This window comes from Aspergillus eucalypticola (genome assembly GCF_003184535.1).
Source record: "Aspergillus eucalypticola CBS 122712 chromosome Unknown BO83scaffold_13, whole genome shotgun sequence".
Classification (NCBI taxonomy): Eukaryota; Fungi; Ascomycota; class Eurotiomycetes; order Eurotiales; family Aspergillaceae; genus Aspergillus; species Aspergillus eucalypticola.
In genome coordinates, this window is record NW_020290287.1 from 569,972 (window position 1) to 589,384 (window position 19,413).

The 19,413-nt window shown below is 50.1% G+C and overlaps 7 protein-coding genes across 7 annotated transcripts; 4 read left to right on the plus strand and 3 right to left on the minus strand.

The window, feature by feature from the left end:
- Positions 1-2,487: 2,487 nt before the first annotated feature.
- BO83DRAFT_338668 (DNA primase subunit PRI1) lies at positions 2,488-4,325 on the plus strand (the record flags this gene model as incomplete). The annotated part of the gene is made up of 3 exons (XM_025528514.1): positions 2,488-2,702; positions 2,764-2,961; positions 3,020-4,325. 3 exons carry the CDS (start codon positions 2,488-2,490, stop codon positions 4,149-4,151), a joined length of 1,545 nt encoding a protein of 514 aa, XP_025387935.1. The 3' UTR covers positions 4,152-4,325.
- A 213-nt stretch (positions 4,326-4,538) lies between these two features.
- BO83DRAFT_338671 (penicillin-binding protein) lies at positions 4,539-6,486 on the plus strand (the record flags this gene model as incomplete). Its single annotated transcript, XM_025528515.1, has 3 exons — positions 4,539-4,676; positions 4,740-5,743; positions 5,804-6,486. 3 exons carry the CDS (start codon positions 4,539-4,541, stop codon positions 6,195-6,197), a joined length of 1,536 nt encoding a protein of 511 aa, XP_025387936.1. The 3' UTR covers positions 6,198-6,486.
- On the minus strand, positions 6,221-7,774 carry BO83DRAFT_378733 (MAM33 family protein). The gene is made up of 5 exons (XM_025531332.1): positions 7,505-7,774; positions 7,210-7,331; positions 7,091-7,149; positions 6,491-7,017; positions 6,221-6,434 (listed from the first exon to the last, which is right to left on the minus strand). Exons 1-5 carry the CDS (start codon positions 7,701-7,703, stop codon positions 6,409-6,411), a joined length of 933 nt encoding a protein of 310 aa, XP_025387937.1. The 5' UTR covers positions 7,704-7,774; the 3' UTR covers positions 6,221-6,408.
- A 247-nt stretch (positions 7,775-8,021) lies between these two features.
- BO83DRAFT_408497 (translation machinery-associated protein 16) lies at positions 8,022-8,844 on the minus strand. Its single transcript, XM_025534049.1, has 3 exons — positions 8,614-8,844; positions 8,464-8,548; positions 8,022-8,404 (listed from the first exon to the last, which is right to left on the minus strand). The coding sequence occupies exons 1-3, from the start codon at positions 8,780-8,782 to the stop codon at positions 8,122-8,124; spliced, it is 537 nt and encodes a 178-aa protein (XP_025387938.1). The 5' UTR covers positions 8,783-8,844; the 3' UTR covers positions 8,022-8,121.
- Positions 8,845-9,023: 179 nt separating this feature from the next.
- BO83DRAFT_417469 (putative exonuclease) lies at positions 9,024-11,947 on the plus strand. The gene is made up of 3 exons (XM_025534762.1): positions 9,024-9,242; positions 9,301-9,448; positions 9,505-11,947. The coding sequence occupies exons 1-3, from the start codon at positions 9,230-9,232 to the stop codon at positions 11,600-11,602; spliced, it is 2,259 nt and encodes a 752-aa protein (XP_025387939.1). The 5' UTR covers positions 9,024-9,229; the 3' UTR covers positions 11,603-11,947.
- Positions 11,948-13,282: 1,335 nt separating this feature from the next.
- Positions 13,283-14,529, plus strand: BO83DRAFT_39993 (Fig1 domain-containing protein). Its single transcript, XM_025533366.1, has 4 exons — positions 13,283-13,478; positions 13,544-13,612; positions 13,665-13,992; positions 14,049-14,529. Exons 1-4 carry the CDS (start codon positions 13,451-13,453, stop codon positions 14,419-14,421), a joined length of 798 nt encoding a protein of 265 aa, XP_025387940.1. The 5' UTR covers positions 13,283-13,450; the 3' UTR covers positions 14,422-14,529.
- A 587-nt stretch (positions 14,530-15,116) lies between these two features.
- BO83DRAFT_313492 (MFS transporter) lies at positions 15,117-17,153 on the minus strand (the record flags this gene model as incomplete). Its single annotated transcript, XM_025527558.1, has 5 exons — positions 15,117-15,162; positions 15,339-15,940; positions 16,010-16,506; positions 16,574-16,760; positions 16,833-17,153. The coding sequence occupies 5 exons, from the start codon at positions 17,151-17,153 to the stop codon at positions 15,117-15,119; spliced, it is 1,653 nt and encodes a 550-aa protein (XP_025387941.1).
- Positions 17,154-19,413: the final 2,260 nt, after the last annotated feature.

A 19,413-nucleotide genomic window follows, 5' to 3' on the forward strand; every position in this document is an offset into this window, starting at 1 on the left:
ACAACAGGAACCGTGGTGTTCTGGAATGGTGGCTGGGTGGACTGAGTGGGAATAACAGTGCTGTTCTGGATTGGTACAGGCGTATGAGTAGTAACGGTTGCAGGTGGGATCACCGTTGTGCCGTTAGTGGGAATGGGGCCGACAGTGGTTTCAGTAGTGACCGGCTTGATAGGAGCGGTACCATGACTGGTGGTGGGCTGGATAGGAGCCGTTCCATGACTGGTGGTGGGCTGGATAGGAGCCGTTCCATGACTGGTGGTGGGCTGGATAGGAGCCGTTCCATGACTGGTGGTGGGCTGGATAGGAGCCGTTCCATGACTGGTAGTCGGCTTGATAGGAGCCGTACCATGACTAGTAGTCGGCTTGATAGGGGCCGTACCATGACTGGTGGTAGGCTTAATAGGAGCCGTACCATGACTGGTGGTAGGCTTGATAGGAGCCGTACCATGACTGGTGGTAGGCTTGATAGGAGCCGTACCATGACTGGTGGTAGGCTTGATAGGAGCCGTACCATGACTAGTAGTCGGCTTGATAGGGGCCGTACCATGACTGGTGGTAGGCTTAATAGGAGCAGTCCCATGGCTGGTGGTAGGCTGAGGCTGAGGCGCAGTACCAGTAGGAAACTGGATAGGAGGAGGGGGAGGCGGGGCCGTGCCAGTACCCACTGTACAAAAATTAGAGACGATCATAAGCAGTAGGGGATTCGGGCATATCTCTTACCAGGGTAGTTGGGGCCGACGACGGTTTTGATATCAGGCTATCGAAGTTCATGTCAGCATGTGCAAGAACAATCAGTGTCAGAATGATTTCCAGCATACCTCTCCACCGCGAGCAATGACTCCTGCCAGAGCTGGGCCAGCAAAGGCCAGTAATGCGACACCTCCCTTGACCATTTCGATTATCGATACTCAGACCGGTTAATGAAAGCGAACACCACAACACAACTTTTTAGGCGAAACGAGTGGAAATTGAAACAGCGAGTGACTCCCAGATGTAATACGAAAAGGAAACGGAAGCATGTCAAGGAAGCAGGGAGGCCTGCCCTTTAAATCTTTCATTGTTCAATCTTCCAACCGTTTCCGTGACCGTGACCATAGCTCGTGCATGATGGCGATAATACCACAGTAGGATCCAATGAGAAATAGATCATGGCGCAATAGACGCTCGGTCCAGGAGAAAAAAGCTAGATTTGCTGCTCAACGCCAGGAGCTAGCAAGCTGCGTTGTAAGTTAGAGTTAGGCAAACCATGGAAAGTGAAGGAACCGATGTAATGGGAGAGGGAGAGTCCTGCCTGGAGAAGTTGTTGGGAGTGTCGCATTCCGTCGTATCATTTAACATCAAGGCCCACAATGCTCACATCAGGGTCTTCACGATGCAAATTTGGTGAGAATCCAATAGTTGAAAGAAAATAGTGGTGGCGTCATCGCTCCAATAGAAAATTATTTTTGTGTATCACAGGAATTTCCTCGCACCGAAAGCCCTACGTAAAGCTGGTGAACACCACCTATAGGATGGAGGGTTAACGAGCGGCTGACTATGCTCCATTCTCGCAGATGACAACTACCATGGCATTGACGGCATACGTCCTTAGCAATATTGAGTACTCAGCTGTCCCTCAAGCTGTAGGGTCCCATAGACTCCCAGAACATCCGCGGGCTTCGATGGGCTACCCCGGATGGTGGATACTCAATGGGTACTTCTGCAACGTTGCATTTCATAAATAAGATTCAGGGCGGTGGGTGAAGCCCTGGAACTTCAGAGTAAAAAAAAAACAAGGAAGAGAAGAGTCAAATCGAGCAGCTGGGGATACCTCCACAGCATGTTGAGGCTGCTGTGGGTATCGTCTGAGAGTAACTGGCAAGCATGGGGGATACCCTTTCGCTCACTTTGGGTGAGACCAGTTGTTACCACACAAGGATCCAACTGGATTGGCTCGAGTCAGGCTGAATCAGCTAAAACATCAATGAGTCAACAATATGGTGCAGCCGGATCAGGCTAAGAAGGCCAACTAAAGGATATAGATAGATTCAGTGTGTTGATGAGAGCCTTCAGGTTCCATAGGGCCCGAAGTTCATCCTCATGGGTCAGGGCAGTATACACGTCATCCACCTTTGATTACGAGAGAGCTCCAATGGAACAGCGTCAGCAGATACCGCAAGCGGCCAAAACTCTGCCAGGGTGTTCCTGATCACGCAGGGGTGGACCCAAAGATGATGAGGTTGTAGCAGGCAAAGAAGTGGTTGTCGTTGAAGCCATACTTCGGTACCTTGCTGAGTAATTGCCGTTTGCGGATGTAATCACTCACGTGATTTGTAGCTTCTTCCGCCCCAAAGCAGCAGATGAGGTAGGGCTTAGGGCTTCCGGGGAACACGCCGATCGCGTTGGGCAACGCGTCGCGACACGCGGGTTTAATGAGTTGACGATAATGGATGTGGATTGAAGCGCTCATGCAACTCACCACAACTTAGCACTACCTCAACATTGGGAATGCCTCACTCAGTATCTTTGCAAGACTCATCTGCCGATCGCAAGGATGATGAACTTATGTCTGACGCTCCTCCTACGGAGACAGCATCGGCAAACCAGGAGGACAATGCAGCCGCAGGAGTGAAACTTGAAGACCTATTTAACGATGATGACGATGATGAATACCCAACCTCTAGTTCACCAGAGACGCAAAATGGTGCTTCATCTGCTCCGGCGTAAGTATGCATGCTGAAATATCTCGTGAAAGAGAGCATTAGTCTAACTGAGATCAAACAGACCTGCTGCTGCTCCGGGGTCCCAGGTTGATACCGATACAATGCTTGCGTTCTATCAACGCCTCTTTCCTTTTCGCTATCTTTTCCAATGGTTGAACCATGGCATTGTCCCATCCCCAGACTTCGGAAACCGTGAATTCGCCCTTACCCTCCAAAACGATGCCTACCTGCGGTATCAGTCATATGCAACTGCGGATCTGTGAGTCCAAGAGTCCTCTATTGTCTTTTTCCAAGGTCCTAACGTTTCCATATCATAGGTTCCGTAAAGATATCCTGAAAATGAACCCCTCTCGTTTTGAAATTGGGCCTGTCTACAACACGAACCCTCGCGACAGGAAGACGCTTCGAGGTGGCCAGATGAAGCCGGTCGCCAAAGAATTGGTATTCGACATCGATCTTACGGATTACGATGACATTAGATCCTGTTGTGAAAAGGCAAACATTTGTAGCAAATGCTGGGCCTTTGTCACTATGGCAATGAAAGTCGTCGACACAGCGCTACGCGAAGATTTTGGTTTCGAGCACATATTATGGGTCTATTCTGGTCGTCGTGGTGCCCACGCCTGGGTTTGCGACCCCCGTGCGCGCAGCCTTCCAGATGATAGGAGAAGAGCCATCGCGGGCTACCTAGATGTCATCCGAGGAGGAAATTCGAGCGGAAAGCGGGTCAACCTCAAGCGGCCTCTGCATCCCCATATGTCTCGCAGTCTGGAGATACTAAAACCATACTTCGCTCAAACTACGCTGGTGGACCAGGAAACCTTCTCCAGCACCGAGCAGACGCAACGTATTCTTTCATTGTTGCCCGATAAGGGATTGAATGAATCCTTACGGAAACGATGGGAGTCATCACCCGACCGCAGCAGTGCCAATAAATGGGCGGATATCGACGCCTTGGCCAAGACAGGCAAGAGCAGCACTCTCAACCCTACTACACTGCGAGACGCTAAGCAAGACATTGTTCTCGAATACACATATCCGCGCCTGGATTCCGAGGTCAGCAAAAAGATGATCCACTTGCTCAAGAGTCCATTTGTCATTCACCCTGGCACTGGTCGCGTGTGTGTTCCGATAGACGCCCGAAAGGCGGAACAGTTTGACCCTCTCGCGGTGCCTACAGTTACGGAGCTACTTGCGGAGATCGATGCATGGGATGCGGAGCATCCGAGCAATAATGCAGGTCCGGAAGTGGCAGAGGGCGAAGGCAGTGTACCCGAATCTGATGCTAGGGGAAGTCGCCGACTGCAAGACTATGAAAAGACGAGTCTGAAGCCCTACGTCGACTACTTCCGCTCATTCATTGCCGGGCTTCTGAAAGAAGAGCGGACGGGCAAACGAGAAAGGGCCGACGATGCGACTGAGGTCAAGACCGAAAGCATGGAGTTCTAGACATTCCCTGCCAGTTCTATGTTGCGTGTTTGGCTTTGATCGTTGATTCGGATTAGCATGTCGGATATGATGATACATTTTATGGGGAACGGGATTGGCGTCATCGTGCATTGCAATGGCTGGACACGCTGGAGTTTACTTTTATTTTTCTTGGTCACTGCAACCTTATTCATCATTTCACGTAAATAATCATTTTTTTTCTGCCATGTTCTCAGAACTGTTCCTCGGCACATAGTGTTGACTGTCACCCTAAGCTTCTTCATTTGGAATGCGGAGCTCCGACGGGAAACCTCATTTCAGCCTCAACCCCGCGCCGACGATGCTCTCAACTACTTAAATGAGAGACCCTGGCTCGATCATAAGCTTCAATCATCATGCGAGGCAAACATGGCAACAGACAACACCACTGCAAGCCCACTAGATGAGCAGTTCAAGACCCTCGTCCAGGAAACATTGGACCACTGGCACGTCCCAGGCATTTCAATCGCAGTAGTCGATGGAGACAACACCTGGGCCAAGGCAGGTGTCTCATACATCCCCAATGATCAAGACAATATACAAGGATTTATTATTAACCGATAAACACAGGGCTATGGCATCGCGGCCTTCCCCGCTGAGCCCGTAACTCCCTCGACACTCTTCTACGCCGGAAGCACCACCAAAGCCTTCACCGCAGCCCTGATGGCCACTATCGTTGAAGACAACGACACCTACCCCCAAGTACACTGGGACACGCCCATCAGCCAGCTCATCCGCGACGACTTCGTGCTACACGACGAGCACGCAACCGAACACACCACCATCGAAGATGCCCTATCCCATCGCTCAGGCCTCCCCCGTCATGATCAAGCCTACGGCAACCGTCTCACCCGCGACGAAGCCGTACGCACAATAGTACGCCAGCTGCGCCATCTCCCATTGACCGCTCCTCCGCGCACAAAGCTCCAATATTGCAACCTCATGTACGTCGTCGTCTCGCACGTTATCGAAACCCTCACCGGCGGAAAATGGCTAGGCGATACCTTAACTCGCACCATCTGGCATCCCCTCGGCATGAAATCTACCTACTTTAACCTCAATGACGCCAAAGCATCCCCTCACCACCTGGCCCGAGGATATTACCATACCCCCAGCGACGGCGACAATGACAATGACAGTAACCACTACCACGAAATCCCGTGGATGCCACTAGACGAAATCTCCGGCGCCGGGAGCATCATCAGCAACGTCGTCGACTACGCAAAATGGGCGCGCGCATTACTCTACCAAACCGAGCCCCTATCGCCAGCCGTATATAAAGCGATCTTCGAACCGCGGACTCTACTACCCTCGGAGGAGCCGTTCACGGGCCCGCGCGCATACGCTCTGGGCTGGTACACGGGCGTGTACCAAGGCGTGCAGTTCTTCGAGCATACGGGAGGCATGAATGCGTTTGGGGCGGAGGTAATTTTGTTCCCGAGGTTGAAATATGCGGTTGTCATGTTGGCCAACACAGCCAGGACGTCGAATTACGCGCAGAAGGCGCTGGCGTTTCGGTTGGTGGATGAGAAGCTTGGTGTGCCGGTTGAGAGGCGGTTTGATTGGAATGCGAAGTATGTTTTGAAGCAGAAACCCACTCGTGATGTTTGCAATGCTAACGGTTTTCTTTCTAGGAATATGGCGCATATAGAAGAGGAGAGGAAGAAAGCCCTTGATGCTATTCATAAGGCCCCCGCGCATGTGATTCCGCATTCTTTGGAGCTAGGGGAATATGTTGGGACGTATGTGCATCCCGGCTATCAGACGGTTGAGATCTATCTTGATCAGTCGAAAAATATATTGCGCGCTGACCGGGATCGTACGACCTGGCCGGAGTACCTGAGCTTTAAGCATGTTAATGGTGAGCATTTTCTCGCTATATCGGAGCATGTTGGAGACTTGGGGGCTCTCTTTCCTGATGTGTACGCGGCGGAGTTTCGCATTGGGGAGAAAGGGAAGCCGTGCGCACTTGGGGTAGCGTGGGAAAAGACTATGAAGGAGAAGATATGGTTTACGCGGTTGGATTAATTGTTTGGAGCGATTGATGTCTGTCTCGGTCTAAAGAGGGGGAGTATCAATCATTTCAACAGTGGTACCTTGCGAGGTTCAACTGAGCATCTACTATTAATATACATGAGCGCACTGCAAATAACAGTGGCAGAATTATTGAAACATGATTCCGATATTTTCATGACGGATTGTCATAACCGTATTAACTTTTAAAGAACACCATCCACGCTTAAGCGGAGACGAAGTTCTTGACGTCTGTGGATAGGGTTAGCCAAGTATCATATATAGGGATCTAATAGGATGTCACGTACTCTCGAGCCAGCGAACGTACTCCTTCTGCTCCTTAACCTGGATGTAGTCGGGGATCATGTTGGCAAGCTCGGCGTTGATGCCCCTCTCGTCGAGGTAGCGCTCGAGGAAGGTCTGCAGGTCCTCATCGAGGTTCTCAAAGGGAGGACCAGCGTACATGCTCTGTCTGGTCCAGTCCTTCTCGGCAGTCTGGGCGTGGGCCAGGTCGGACTTGTTGAAGTAGGAGACTTCCTCGATCTGGAAAAGGCCGTCCTGAGCAACAGTCTGGATCAGGAGGGCGCCGTTGCTGGGCTTCTCAACAGTGATGTTGACACGGGCAGGGAAGCTAGGCTCAAGGTCGCGGTCCAACTCATCGCCTTCGCGGTCAGCGGGAGCGACGCGGTCCTCAGCGTGCTGAGAGACGTTGCCAGAGCGGCCCTGGTTGACGGGCTGGTGGCCACCGAAGTCCATCTCATCGAGAGCAGCATCATCGAAGTCCTCCTGCTCGCTGAGGTTCTGAAGGTCGGCGACGGTGAAGGTGAGGCGGATCCTAATGATTGAACGAATCGTGAGAAGGAATGTCACAGTAGAGGGGGAAAAAGATCAGTGACATGGGTTCTTACTCTTCGTTGCCGAACTTCTTCGTCAGGACAACCTCCTGCTCACCAGGGACGTCCTTGACCTGTTCACCAGTATATTAGCTCTGATAGACGGCTTAATGAATATCCAGCGAAGAGCGTACCTCCCAAGAGTTGTTCTGAAGAACATACTGGATGTTCTGAACGGAGGACTCGAGGTCCTCAAGGCCAGAAGCCTTCTCGTGCTTCAGTTCGTCCTCAAGCTTGGCGACGAGCTCAACATCGCCTACAATCATCGAAAGGCCCATGTTAGCATGATTCTTCCATAGATCCGCAACTGACAATTAACAACAGGGTTCTGTCTCATTCCGCCATGAGAAAAAGCAATGCACAAAGACTCATTCAATCGCTGTTCTCTGGAAATTTTCCTACACAAGCAAATAACTCATATATTCTTACCTTCGGCAGGGGACTGCTTGAAGACGCGGGATGTCGAGAAAGCAGCATAGGAAGGTCTCGTAATCTGCTTCAGAGAAGACTGGAAGGCATTCTTGGGGACCGCGGACACCGGCCGGAAAATGGCGGAGCGGGAAGAGACAGCGACAGAGCGCGAGATGGTGCGAGGCACGGAGCGAGCGAGAGTGCGGAGGGACATCATTTTGAAGGATCGAGGATGAAAATGGAAAGTGTTAGGAGAAGAGGAAAATTGGACGGATGATGAAGGATCGGAAAAGAAGACAAGCTGATGATGGATGATGTTACCGCCCGCCAAGACTGGAGCTCTGCAATGAACTGCCAGACCAATCACGGGTCGCAATGCGGGACTCATGCCATCCATCGCATTTCGGCATCATGAAGTTACAACTAGTCATGGTTTGGATGATACTGTGATGAGAAGCATTCTGGTTACCCTCAAGGCTCTAATGGACATTATACAGCTACAAAAAATGATTCAACAACTTTTGTAGAATTCTATGTGCAATCGTAACGCCGTTATGCCATCCATCTCTGCGCATACTGCGAATCTTCGATCTCCCAAACTGAAATGCAGAAAGAAAACTAGAACTTTTGATGGCTCATGACATGCCCTTCGGCGGGAATACTGAAGGTTGTTTTGCTCCATCCTTAGTGATGCGAATGAACTTCATCGTGCTCAGTCCGGACCAGTCTCCGTTCCACGAGGCGAGGGCTTTGAGAACACTCTCATCGCTAAAGTCGGGCATCCAAAAACCCGTCTTAAACTCGCGATTCTCAACGTCTGTTCGCTGCAACAATGCTTCTTCGCGCTTGCTGGGTGGTCTGCCTTTCCGTCTCTCGCTCTGTAGTTGTTCGATCTCGGGCACGCTGCGGTTGATGTACCTATAGTTGAAGATCGTAAGTATATGCGATTTTCGCGCTTGACGAACAGTGTGGCGCACCTGACAACGATGTCCTTCATTTCATCCTCTGACATCGGAGCTTGGCCTTCTGGGACACTCTCGTGGAAATAGGCGATCCGTTCCACTAAACAGGAGAAACATTAGTTATCGCAACATCGAAGCACAAAATCCCAACGGAAACTGCCGTACCATATGTCTGTCTGGCCCGCGACATGTTGGCGGAGACACGAGCGACTCGATCTTCTCTGGCATTGGCTCGGCGCAGTCTTCTGGCATCTCTGCTAAACTCGTGAAGAGCCTCAACGGCGCCTCTCTTCTTGGCAATATGCTTGGTAACTTTCTGGAATGTCTTCGGCATGGTGGGCAAATGGTTTGGTCAGATTCTTGACACCTTCCACAACGAATGAACAGAAACTTTTGATCCGACAGTCAAAAGTCGAATTTCATCTTTTGCGGAGAATTTCTTTTTTCTCGGGCAGAATCTAAAGGCGGTGATATGAGGTGGCGGCACCGCCTCGACAAGACCAATCAGGAGAGCGGATGGATGGGGCCTCCCCATCGCGTTCCTTGCGCGTCAGAGGGACCAGGGAGGTAACATTCCAATCTTGTTGTCTGGGTCATCCTCATTTCGCGACTGTTTAGGTGCTGGTCAGGCCTGGTGCATGCTACAGAGCACTGATGTCCTCTAATTCCCATGTCCGTCGTCAAAATTGACCTCTAAGCACCAACAGACACCAGTTGATGTCTGTTTCGGCGGTGCTACTTCCCTGAACGAGGAGTATTCGGTCTTCTAAGGACGCTGACAATGGGCATTAAAGGTATGCTTCTTATTGTCCTTGACTCGCGAAATACTACATTTGCTTACACACAATATAGGGCTTCATGGCCTGCTCAAATCGATCCAAAAACCATGTCACCTGAAAAAGTTTAGTGGGCAGACCCTGGGAATTGATGCATATGGATGGCTACATCGAGGCACTGTCGCCTGCGCGGTGGACTTGGTTTTGGAAAGGCCTACTAGGAAGTACGTTCATAGCTAACAAGGCTGTATGTCACCATCCCTTTCTCACAGGATCGCAGACACATCGACTTCGTCTTGAATCGAGTCCGCATGCTCCTCTACTTCGGGGTAACTCCATATCTTGTATTCGACGGCGATGAGCTGCCAAGCAAGGCTGGAACCGAAGTGGAGCGTCAAAAGAGACGGCAGGACAGCAAAGCCCTCGGTCTGGAACTCCAGCGAAAAGGGCGGATCGCAGAGGCATACCAGGAACTGCAGAAGGCCGTTGACGTAACGCCCTTGATGGCGCGGGAGTTAATAGAGGAACTGAAGAAGATAGACGTTCAATACGTCGTGGCTCCGTACGAGGCAGATGCGCAACTGGCCTATCTGGAACAGCAAGGCATTATTGCTGGTATCATTTCAGAGGATTCTGATCTGCTCGTCTTTGGTGCAAAGCGGTTGTTATCCAAGCTCGACCAACATGGCGACTGCATTGAGATCAACCGTGCTGACTTTTCGGCCTGCCGAGAGGTAAGTCTGATCGGGTGGACAGACGCCGATTTTCGACGTATGTGCATTCTCAGTGGCTGCGATTATCTCCCCAACATTGCACGCTTAGGGTTGAAGACAGCCTACCGAAGCATTCGGAAGTACAAGAACGTAGAGCGGGCGTTGCGGATGCTTCAATTTGACGGTCAATACCACGTTCCCGCTGATTACCTGGACAACTTCAGACAGGCGGAGCTTACGTTCCTCTATCAGAGGGTATTTTGTCCGAAAGCTGGGAAACTGGTCACCCTAACACCGCCTGAAGCTGATGTCAAGTTGGAAGAACTCACGTTCATCGGTGGTGACGTGGAACCTGACGTCGCGGTCGGAGTTGCTCGTGGCGATCTGGACCCGACGACAAAGGAACGTCTTGTACTAAAGCCATCGCTCGCAGCTAAGCCGGCCGATAAGAGGCTGACCAACACGATAAGCCGTCGACAGACCCTGGGCTCTTCTGCTGAACTCAAGCCAAACAAGCCGATCAACTCCTTCTTCACCCCCAAGCGCGTTCCCTTGGCAGAGTTGGACCCGAATAGTCTCAGCCCCTCTCCCAGCCAACAACGGCTGCTACAACGCCATGCGAACAACTCTTGGGACAGTGTTCCTGCGCCATCACGGCCAGCACTCATGCGATCTGCGTCATCAGTCGGGTCGTCGAACCGGGCTTCTAGCCCTTTGATTAGAAGTGTGGAGCGTAATGCCTTCCTGGCACATTCCTCCAGAACAACGAATTTGCAGCCCGCTAAGCGGCAGCGACTATGTTCTGATGCAGAGGAAGCTAACCTCCCGAATCCCCCGGATTCCCGCAGCAGATTCTTCTCCTGTAGTGTTAACGATGCTAGTCCAAGCGCACAGAAGGCTACCCGCACCAAGAAGGCGCGCAAGTCTATTTTGGACGTCTTCTCCGATGATTCTGCAGAAGACCTCATGACACAGCTGCCAGACCCGAGCCAGGCGACTGAAACTCCCAGTCGTGTCAATTCATCCTCCATCGATGACAGGTCGATTCAAACGCCTGCTGCAGCTACTTCTGAGCTGGGTGCTCCTGAGTCCCCTGCGGGAGACTGCAAAGAGAAAACTCAAGAGCAGAATTCACCCACTTCTGAACAAGCTTCGGAGAAGAGATCGGATGATGTTGGCGACGGCTATACACCAAACCTTTTGCCTGTCGCAAACTCTCCCACGCTTTCAAAATACGTCTTTCAGGCCGGAACTGCTGGTGTGGGTAGTCAAAATGATAAGCTTGGTGGTAAGGGTCATCAGTCAGGTTCCTTGAATGAGCACAAGGCGACTACCGGAGTGCGGCACGGCTTGTTGGGAACACCTCCCAGACGTCAGCGGACGACGCCATTGCAACGGCTAGGCCAAAGCGCCTTGGCTCGGTCTCGATCACTCAATTGTGTTTCTCCTTCCCTGGCCGCATTTAGAGCCTCCAAATCACCGGCAAAGAGCCCTGCAATTCCAAAGCTTGATCACAAGCCTGTGCGAAGCTTGGCAACTCCCAGTCAAGGCAGTGAAGACATGATAATTCCGGATAGCGAAGATGAAGAATCCGAGGGCGAGACCCGAGCCCCAGTGGGACTTGCCCCGTTTGATGTGCGACGATTCTCGTTCATGGGTAAATAGAATCTTGGGTTCTCGAAGTGCAGTTACATCTTAGACATTGGCATTATTTGGAAGTATCTTACATGCGTGGAACCGGACCTACACTCGCTCTTCCTCGATGTGAAAGCCCTCTCTGGATTTCATTTCATGGCCTTCACGTTGCACCACTTGATTTTCCTATACATATAGCATCGACTCTTATATGCGCTCGCCAGGGCCCTGTCTTCAAGACACAGGCTTGGACACCTGCTCCCGTTATGGGTCCTTACAGATTTTGATTATACTTGGCCATGCCGGAAAATTTGGTAGGCCTTCCGTGACAGGGCTTTTGATAAATATCCTCTAGCCTTCCAGCGCTCTACACATACCACATCCAGTAGATGAGTTATAATAATTAGATACCTCTCAAATAAAGCATTTGACTACTGTGGCCACGGACGTGAACCAGTAGATACACACAAGTAGTCATTGTAGGGTCCTCTCTGGAAGCACCTTGATTCTGGGCATGTGTTCGATATTCAAGTGGTCCCAATATATAAGTGCTTTTGAGATTTACAAGTAGGAAATGTTGTCTCGCAGCACCTAGCTTAATGAAATGAGAGGCTTGATGGGGAACGACAGAGTAACGCAGCTGCTACTGGTCGTGCAAGGGCTCGGTTCTCTATGAAGCGCGTTATCTAAAAAACAAGTATCACCGGTCAACAATTCTTAGTATCAGTAGCATAATATGTATTGTACTACTAGCAATACCAATGAGCAACCACTGGTGCTCCACTTTCATGAATGTCAAAAATAACTCCTAGTAGATGAATTATACTAAACTGGTTATATATATATATATAGTACTATCCAGTACAGTACGACGCTAAAATGTGAGCAACAAGGCAGCTATTGCGAGCGTTGTGAGAATAAGAATGAGACTAGAATTAGCTCTAGAATAGCATCTGCAATGCCAGCTGTGGGCGGATATAATTAGAAGATGATCCAAAAGTTAAGCAAGGTACCGATGGAGCAGCAGGTACTATTGAATATAATTCTTGATTTCCAAATTGGAGGCTGGACCGATCAGGTGCCGATAAGCCAGTGGGGCTGATCTGATCCGGCTAGCGTTATCGGTGGACACGATCAACCTTCCCGATATGGACAAGCGCCAGTAACGGGTAAGAATACAGCAGGCGGTGAGGAATGGTTACCGGGGAACGGGAGGCGGGCCAACGCGGTAAACAAAAGACCAGTGGCCCAGCCTCCCCCATTGGGCCACTTCCGCCCGTCAGTTAGTTGTATACGCCCTTCCCAGCCTCCTCGATTATCACCACCATCATCGCCATCGCCATCCACCCTGCCGCTGTGCGATTCGAGGTCTTCGGAGGATTCGTTTAGCTACGAGCCATTTCTCCCTCTCCCTCTCCCCTTCTCTCTCTTGCCCTTCCCCATCTTCCCCCCTCCCATATTCCACTTGCCTCTTTTCGGCATACTGCAACCCATCTATCTCAACCCACAAGACCGATTCGTTACTTTTTTCAGCATTCTGACTGCCCTTAGATCTGTCAGGGTCCAACGTGGGACAGGGGAGCTATCCATTCTTTCGATCTCCCGCATTGACACATTCCCAATACTCCATCGCCCACGAGATCCGTCACATTCCATTCCAACCATATCGGTGCTCTCCCTCACCAAGCGCGTGCTCCGCCTTGCGACCCTATCGACAGTCGACTCGGGGCCCTGTCCCTACCACAACATTCATACCGCTCGTCGTCGGGTGGTGTCCGACAGAGTGAGCCGCACCGGACACTTAATACTCCTTCTCGGAGTCCCGAGAAGCGAGTTGGACTGGACAGAAAGAGGAATTCGAAGAACATATTGCCCTAGATGCCGGGACTAACAGCGAAGCTACCCCGTATGCCTACATTACGTGCCTCCATGTTGGATATTTCTCTAGCGATACTGACTGTCGATATCTAGGGGTTCTGCAACTGGTCGGGTACCACCATGTGTTGATGATTATCATCGCGGTGGCGATCATCCTACTATGTGAGCAGTCATTTCCCGACTCTCCCCAAAAATGCGACTAACTCTGTTCCAGCGTTACTATTAGCAGGGTGCTCATCGTCCTCCCCGCAGATCCCCGACATCTTCCTGATCTCCATGTACTATGAGCGCTACAAACCAACTTTCAACCTCGCTCAGGTAGATCCGGGGGTAGTGACAGCAACAGCAAATATTGTGGGAGGAGCCGAGATGGAAGTCCGTGTGGGTTATTTTGGCATCTGTGTACAGCCAGACGCCGGATCCTACATTTGCAACTCGAATGCGACAGCATTGGCGGAGATTGTCACAGTCGACCAAGATCCGTTGAACCTGATTTGGGTAGCATCGACGTTCAAAGATGCAGTCGTCTTCCCATATCTTCTGTACGTTCATACCCTCCACCATCAAGAAGGCGTTTTGACTAACGGTTATAATATAGAATTCTTGCTGTCATTCTCGCTTTCTTCTGCTTCGTCATCCTCGCCACCTTCCCTGGATGGCATGACGAGCTAGACCCTAGCGGTTCCGAGATCGAAGCCAGGCCGATTCCGTCGCGGCCTGTATCCCAAGCAGCACTAGCCTTGACTTTTGTAGCCTCGGTCTTCGTCCTTGTGTCCGTACTATGGCAGCACACCGCATCCGTAGCCGCCAGCACGATAGTTCAGGATCTGGGCAACGGAAGTGTCAAGAGTGGCGTGGGTACATCTGCCATGGTTCTCGGCTGGTTTGGATTTGGACTTCTGGTGGTCGTGACGATAGGACTGCTAGTGATGATTCTGAGCGTCAAACTGATCCAGCAGTTGACGGACTAGCATGATCTCTTTTCCCTGTTTTTCTTTCTTGTTTTGATGCTGCATTATATCTGCTTGGATTGGTTTTGGTTTCCTTCCCCCGGACATATTACACCCCGATTCCCCTTCCCCTCAGACACGACACGACTACGCACGACCAACCCAGCAAAACGAATAATCACGACCACACCCACACCCACACCCACCCTTCAAACTCGAAACGATTGAATTTTATTATGGATCTTTTTACGGCACATGGATTACGGATATGGATTGCTATGGATTACAATGGATATGGAAATACGGGAATCATGAAGAAATGCATAATGAGCATTATTGTCATCACCATCACCATGAAAACATATTTGAGACCGTCTGTTTTTAAGTGTCTCACCCGGCTGAACAAAGATTACATTTACTATATGTTGAAAGCCAAATGATTGATTGAATCACTGCCAAATATTCCCCGCTGTCTTTTCTTTTTTTTTTATGTACATTCTGTCGGTTTGGCTTGAATTGTGTCTATGGACGGTTCTCGTTGTTATGGTTAGTATTGATGATTGAGCATGTATAAAAGATGATATGGTTCCTGCGATTGATTGCATGATTGATTTTAAGTTTCTTAGTCTAGATGTAAGTAACTGCAAATGCAAATGCAATGCACAATACACAAATATACAACATGCACGAATTACAACACGCACATATTAAGTCAATTATCCTCGGGGTATTATAATAAGCGAAATACTTCTATACAACGCGCTATATGAAAAAAACCATCAAACCATAGCCATTATGAGCAAACATAACAACCCTATACAGAAAAGAATCACACCAACCCCACCCCTCAAATATCATGTCTCGCATACCTACTCGCCATCCTCAACCTCCTCCCAAACTTCAACAACACAAACGGAAACGGCACAAAAAGCACACACAAACACCCGAGCAAGGTACACGCCCACCCGACCCCCAGATTATGAAACATAGCGGTAGCAAACAACGGAAACCCCGCGCCAAACGACGATCTCAAAAAGTCATTTCCCGCCAGCACCGACGCCGCATACTTCGGATACGCATGGGCCTGGTAACAGAAAATGCAATTGAAAATAAGACACCCACCGACCGCGAAGAACATCGACGCAATGATGGGGACGATCCAATGCACGGAGGCGAATTGGCCCGTCCAGCCGAACCAGAAGAGAGAGATGGGGAGGGCGAAGCATCCGACGCACGCTGGGGGGAGCTGCCGTTCCGGTGTGATGTTCCAGTTCTCGTCGAAGTGTTTGGCTTGGTAATTCCATTTCCACCAGAAGTAGCAGGGGATGGTGATGGCGCAGGTGGAGATTAGGATACCGAGGAAGGCGAGGCCGCTTTGGCCAACGTTGAAGCCGTGGATTTCTTCGAAGATTATGGGGAAGGCTTCGAACCAGATGTAGAGAATGCCGTAGATTAGGGCGATGTAGAGGTTCATGACTAGAACGATGGGTTCGAAGAAGCAGAGTTGGAAGGGGCGGACGAGGGCTTCGAAGATTATGTCCTGTGTGAGGGGGGTGTTGTTAGTGAGGGTGGACTGATTGTAGGGATTTGAGGAGGGAGGAGAGCTTACTGTCTTCTTCATGTTGGCGACCTCGATCTCGGCTTCGCAGCGGTAGTCGGAGTTGCCGGTGATCTGGCGGACACGACGAGCTCGCCGGTACAGGATATTGGGTGCAAATGTCTCCGGGAGGAAGAAGAATAGGAGAACCCAAGCAAAGCCGGAGACCCAGAGGAGCTGCCATATGGTCCACTTCCATCCTTCTGCTTGTGCTGCGAATCCGCCTACCAGGGGTCCTAGGACTGGGGCAGAGATGGCGAATGCTCCCCATATGATGATCATGTAGTCGCGCATCTTAGGGTTCCAGATATCACCCATGGATGCTGCGCCAGTGGCTAGAGCTGGGGATCCAATGAAGCCGGTAAGGAATCGAAAGGCTAGGAGCATTCCGAAGTTTGTGGCGTAGATGACGGCAAATTGGAAGAAGACGAAGACGAACAGTGTCAGGACGTAGGTAGGGCTTCGACCAACGGGAGGTAGTTCCGACAAGGGAGACCAGACCATTGGGCCTATTATGCTATTAGTTACCATTATACTAAGATTTGGAGGATTGTAGCAGATGCTGCTAGCACATACCCAAGCCATATCCCAATACGAACAGGGTTAGTCCCAACGTGGCAGCCACTGTGCTCACTCCAAACTGCTCACTGACGCCGGGGATGCCAGGGGTGTATATCGCAGATCCGATATAGATAGCGAAAGTCAGAAGCCAGATCAAGCTGCTAACAAATAGCTTCTTGAATGTGCTCCAGTTCTGCGGATTCTATATGCCTGTCAGCACGAAATCAAGCTATCGGATGTAGACGGAGACAGTGCGTATGATTTATAAACGTACCTCAGGATCATCTGGCCCGCTCCAGTCGATGACAAGTGATGCATTGGAATTTGGTTGCGCTCCTTCTGCCCCATCATGCCTAGCTGTCGACGTGGTTGATAGGCGACGTGACGCTCTGGACGCCTGCGAAAGCACAGTATAGAGGCCCAGGTTTTCCTGATCGCTTTCAGAGGCTGCAGCTTCTTCATCTTTGACCTGTTTCTCCGTCTTCAGGTACTCGGTCCACATGCCCGTGTCATTCTCTTCGGGGTAACGCAGCCATCGCTTTCCGCTGAAGATGCGTACTAGCTTACCAAATGCCGAGTCTCGAATAGTTTCCATGACGTGGGAGGACTAGTCGATCTCGGGGGCCCGAGGGTAACATAAACACACCGAGTCTATATCACCACGAAACATCAGCGGAGACATACTTTATAAGAACAAGATGCAGTGGCAATCTGCAGCTATTAGAGCGATCCTCTGGTCAATGAACTCTAAAGCGAGTTTAACAGGCGAACGTCATCTTGGCCGCGGCCATAGCCGTAATCCCGGATATAAAGCCGTATATCCGCCGGAAAGCTGTCGACAGCTCAATGGACGTTGATCCGTCGGATATAGCTGCTAGTCTGGGCTCTGGTCCCTTGTATGATTTATGTCCAATACAAGAAACACTGTAGCACGTCACTCATTCCATTATGAGTTGCGTCGCAGCTATTAGAAGACTTCGTGGTTGTGACGTCACGACTTGTTGAGCATCCTGGGGACATGCCGGCAGAAAATTTATCACTCAGAACTATCCAGTTCAGTCTTAAGTAGCGGTTATTGGTTTGTACTTAATCAAGATCTATTCCCGTCAGATATTGGAATGGTGTGTTGGATATGCTCAGCATGTGCAGTATCACAACCGCTGAGTCTGGATAGGCGTCCAATACGTGGAAGCTACCCTCCTCAGTAGAAGACCACCACTGCGACCCCGTACAGTAAATCTGCGAAGTGGATCGCGCGCGAACCGCAGGTCCCTGTCCATGGATTGACATGATGTCGAGGATGAATTAGAGTTTTGCGGATCTAGCAAGCTTCCGGCGGATGCTCGGTTGCTGCCAGCGAAACGGTTTACCCTTGACGCCCGTAAGTTCCGCAGCTGGCTTTATGGCCATACCGTGAGAATCCTCATCAATAGTATCGCAATCCACTTCTTATTTGATTTAATTAGCTTGGTAGTAAAGGGGCACGTCGATACCTTTACTTCTCTGCGCACATCACCATTCTTGCATGCAGTAAGCAGCGCAATCATTGCCCGCAGACCGGTTCATGCGCCTTTGCAGGAATAACTCCTTTGTCGCTCTTGCATCATCCTGGTATATTAATGTGGCAAGTGTGTGCTCAACGACTAATTGGTTGCTTCAGAACCCAGCTATGTCTAAACAATAGTCATCGGAAGACGTGTCCAGGATACTGGCAGGTAAGGCAGAGCCACAGGCATATATATTCAGTTGTAAACTACCGAGCACGAAGGACCGTCTCTATGAAATTCGGAATCTACATTTTAGCAGTCACCACTTCCCCACACGCAAATTTCTATTGTAGATCCCGACTTGGGCTTAGGAATCATAGCCATTTCTTCCTAAAGTTGAAACAGGCGCCAATGGTATCCAGAGTAGGATGAGTCTTTCTCCAATCTCATTCCCCGACAAAAGTGTAGCACTGATGCTTTCGTCATACTAAGTAAGTCGTATACTGGAATAGATACGATTCAACCCAAAGAACATGGAGACGGACTCTACATTATGTAACAAGATATGGTATCGGAAAGGGACTCACCTCCATTCCTTAAATCAAGTTGAACACGATAAAGGCCTTCCCTCAACTGAGACTGCATTAGGGCATAGGAGACAGAAAACAGCTGAAAGTAATATTGTGCCATACTTCAACGTGCTATTGTAGAAGGATAACCGAGCCACAATAAAGAGCCGATTATCATTATGGCTGGGCTCCACGGCCTGCATTGTCTTGCGTCCAATGATAAAACCAACGAATTGAAAAAGCACAGTTGCATTTCCTGCGGGGTGCTGTACAGACTCTGTTGAACCAAATGTGAATCAGTACTAGGGCCCCTTGTTGACTTGTGGATATTGATATAAAGCATCACTTTACTGTGGATGGCAGTACTACTACTCATTGAAATTGGTTCGTATTTCGGAACATCAAATATTGATCAATATTCATGCTCTACTACCAGCTTGATTACCATCCCATGTCCTACTATCAGACTGTAGAGGTAATGGCAAAGGACGAGTAAATGATCTCATCTACCCCAATACCATTGTATCGATCTACTGTTCATATCACTAAACAGAGCTCACTCCGAACCCTAGACATGACTTCACCTACCAAGATGACTGTAAGAGGACCACCGATCAGGCATCAATTCAAATTAGCTTCTGGAGATAACATGAGACTGACTCAGGTATGTGCAAGGCTGAGAGCCTGTTGCTCCTGTCATTGGCAGCTGTCGTAGGCTACATAAGAGACAAGGCTATGTACATATTCGTTTTTGTGTCTCTGCGTATGCGACCATATGAAAACACATACTGCAGCTTGC

What these genes read in the sequence shown, in the direction of transcription:
- BO83DRAFT_378733 (XM_025531332.1), bottom strand. Translation starts at nt 7,703, where the DNA reads ATGATGTCCCTCCGCACTCTCGCTCGCTCCGTGCCTCGCACCATCTCG. An exon ending in CAAGCAGTCCCCTGCCGAAG is followed by an intron (nt 7,332 to 7,504) that starts GTAAGAATATAT and finishes CGATGATTGTAG; the next exon opens with GCGATGTTGAGCTCGTCGCC. An exon ending in GTACGTTCGCTGGCTCGAGA is followed by an intron (nt 6,435 to 6,490) that starts GTACGTGACATC and finishes CCCTATCCACAG; the next exon opens with ACGTCAAGAACTTCGTCTCC.
- BO83DRAFT_408497 (XM_025534049.1), bottom strand. Translation starts at nt 8,782, where the DNA reads ATGCCGAAGACATTCCAGAAAGTTACCAAGCATATTGCCAAGAAGAGA. An exon ending in GCGGGCCAGACAGACATATG is followed by an intron (nt 8,549 to 8,613) that starts GTACGGCAGTTT and finishes TCTCCTGTTTAG; the next exon opens with TGGAACGGATCGCCTATTTC. An exon ending in ATGAAGGACATCGTTGTCAG is followed by an intron (nt 8,405 to 8,463) that starts GTGCGCCACACT and finishes CTTCAACTATAG; the next exon opens with GTACATCAACCGCAGCGTGC.
- BO83DRAFT_417469 (XM_025534762.1), top strand. An exon ending in TTGGAAAGGCCTACTAGGAA is followed by an intron (nt 9,449 to 9,504) that starts GTACGTTCATAG and finishes ACAGGATCGCAG; the next exon opens with ACACATCGACTTCGTCTTGA.
- BO83DRAFT_39993 (XM_025533366.1), top strand. Translation starts at nt 13,451, where the DNA reads ATGCCGGGACTAACAGCGAAGCTACCCC. An exon ending in ACTAACAGCGAAGCTACCCC is followed by an intron (nt 13,479 to 13,543) that starts GTATGCCTACAT and finishes GTCGATATCTAG; the next exon opens with GGGTTCTGCAACTGGTCGGG. An exon ending in GGTGGCGATCATCCTACTAT is followed by an intron (nt 13,613 to 13,664) that starts GTGAGCAGTCAT and finishes ACTCTGTTCCAG; the next exon opens with CGTTACTATTAGCAGGGTGC.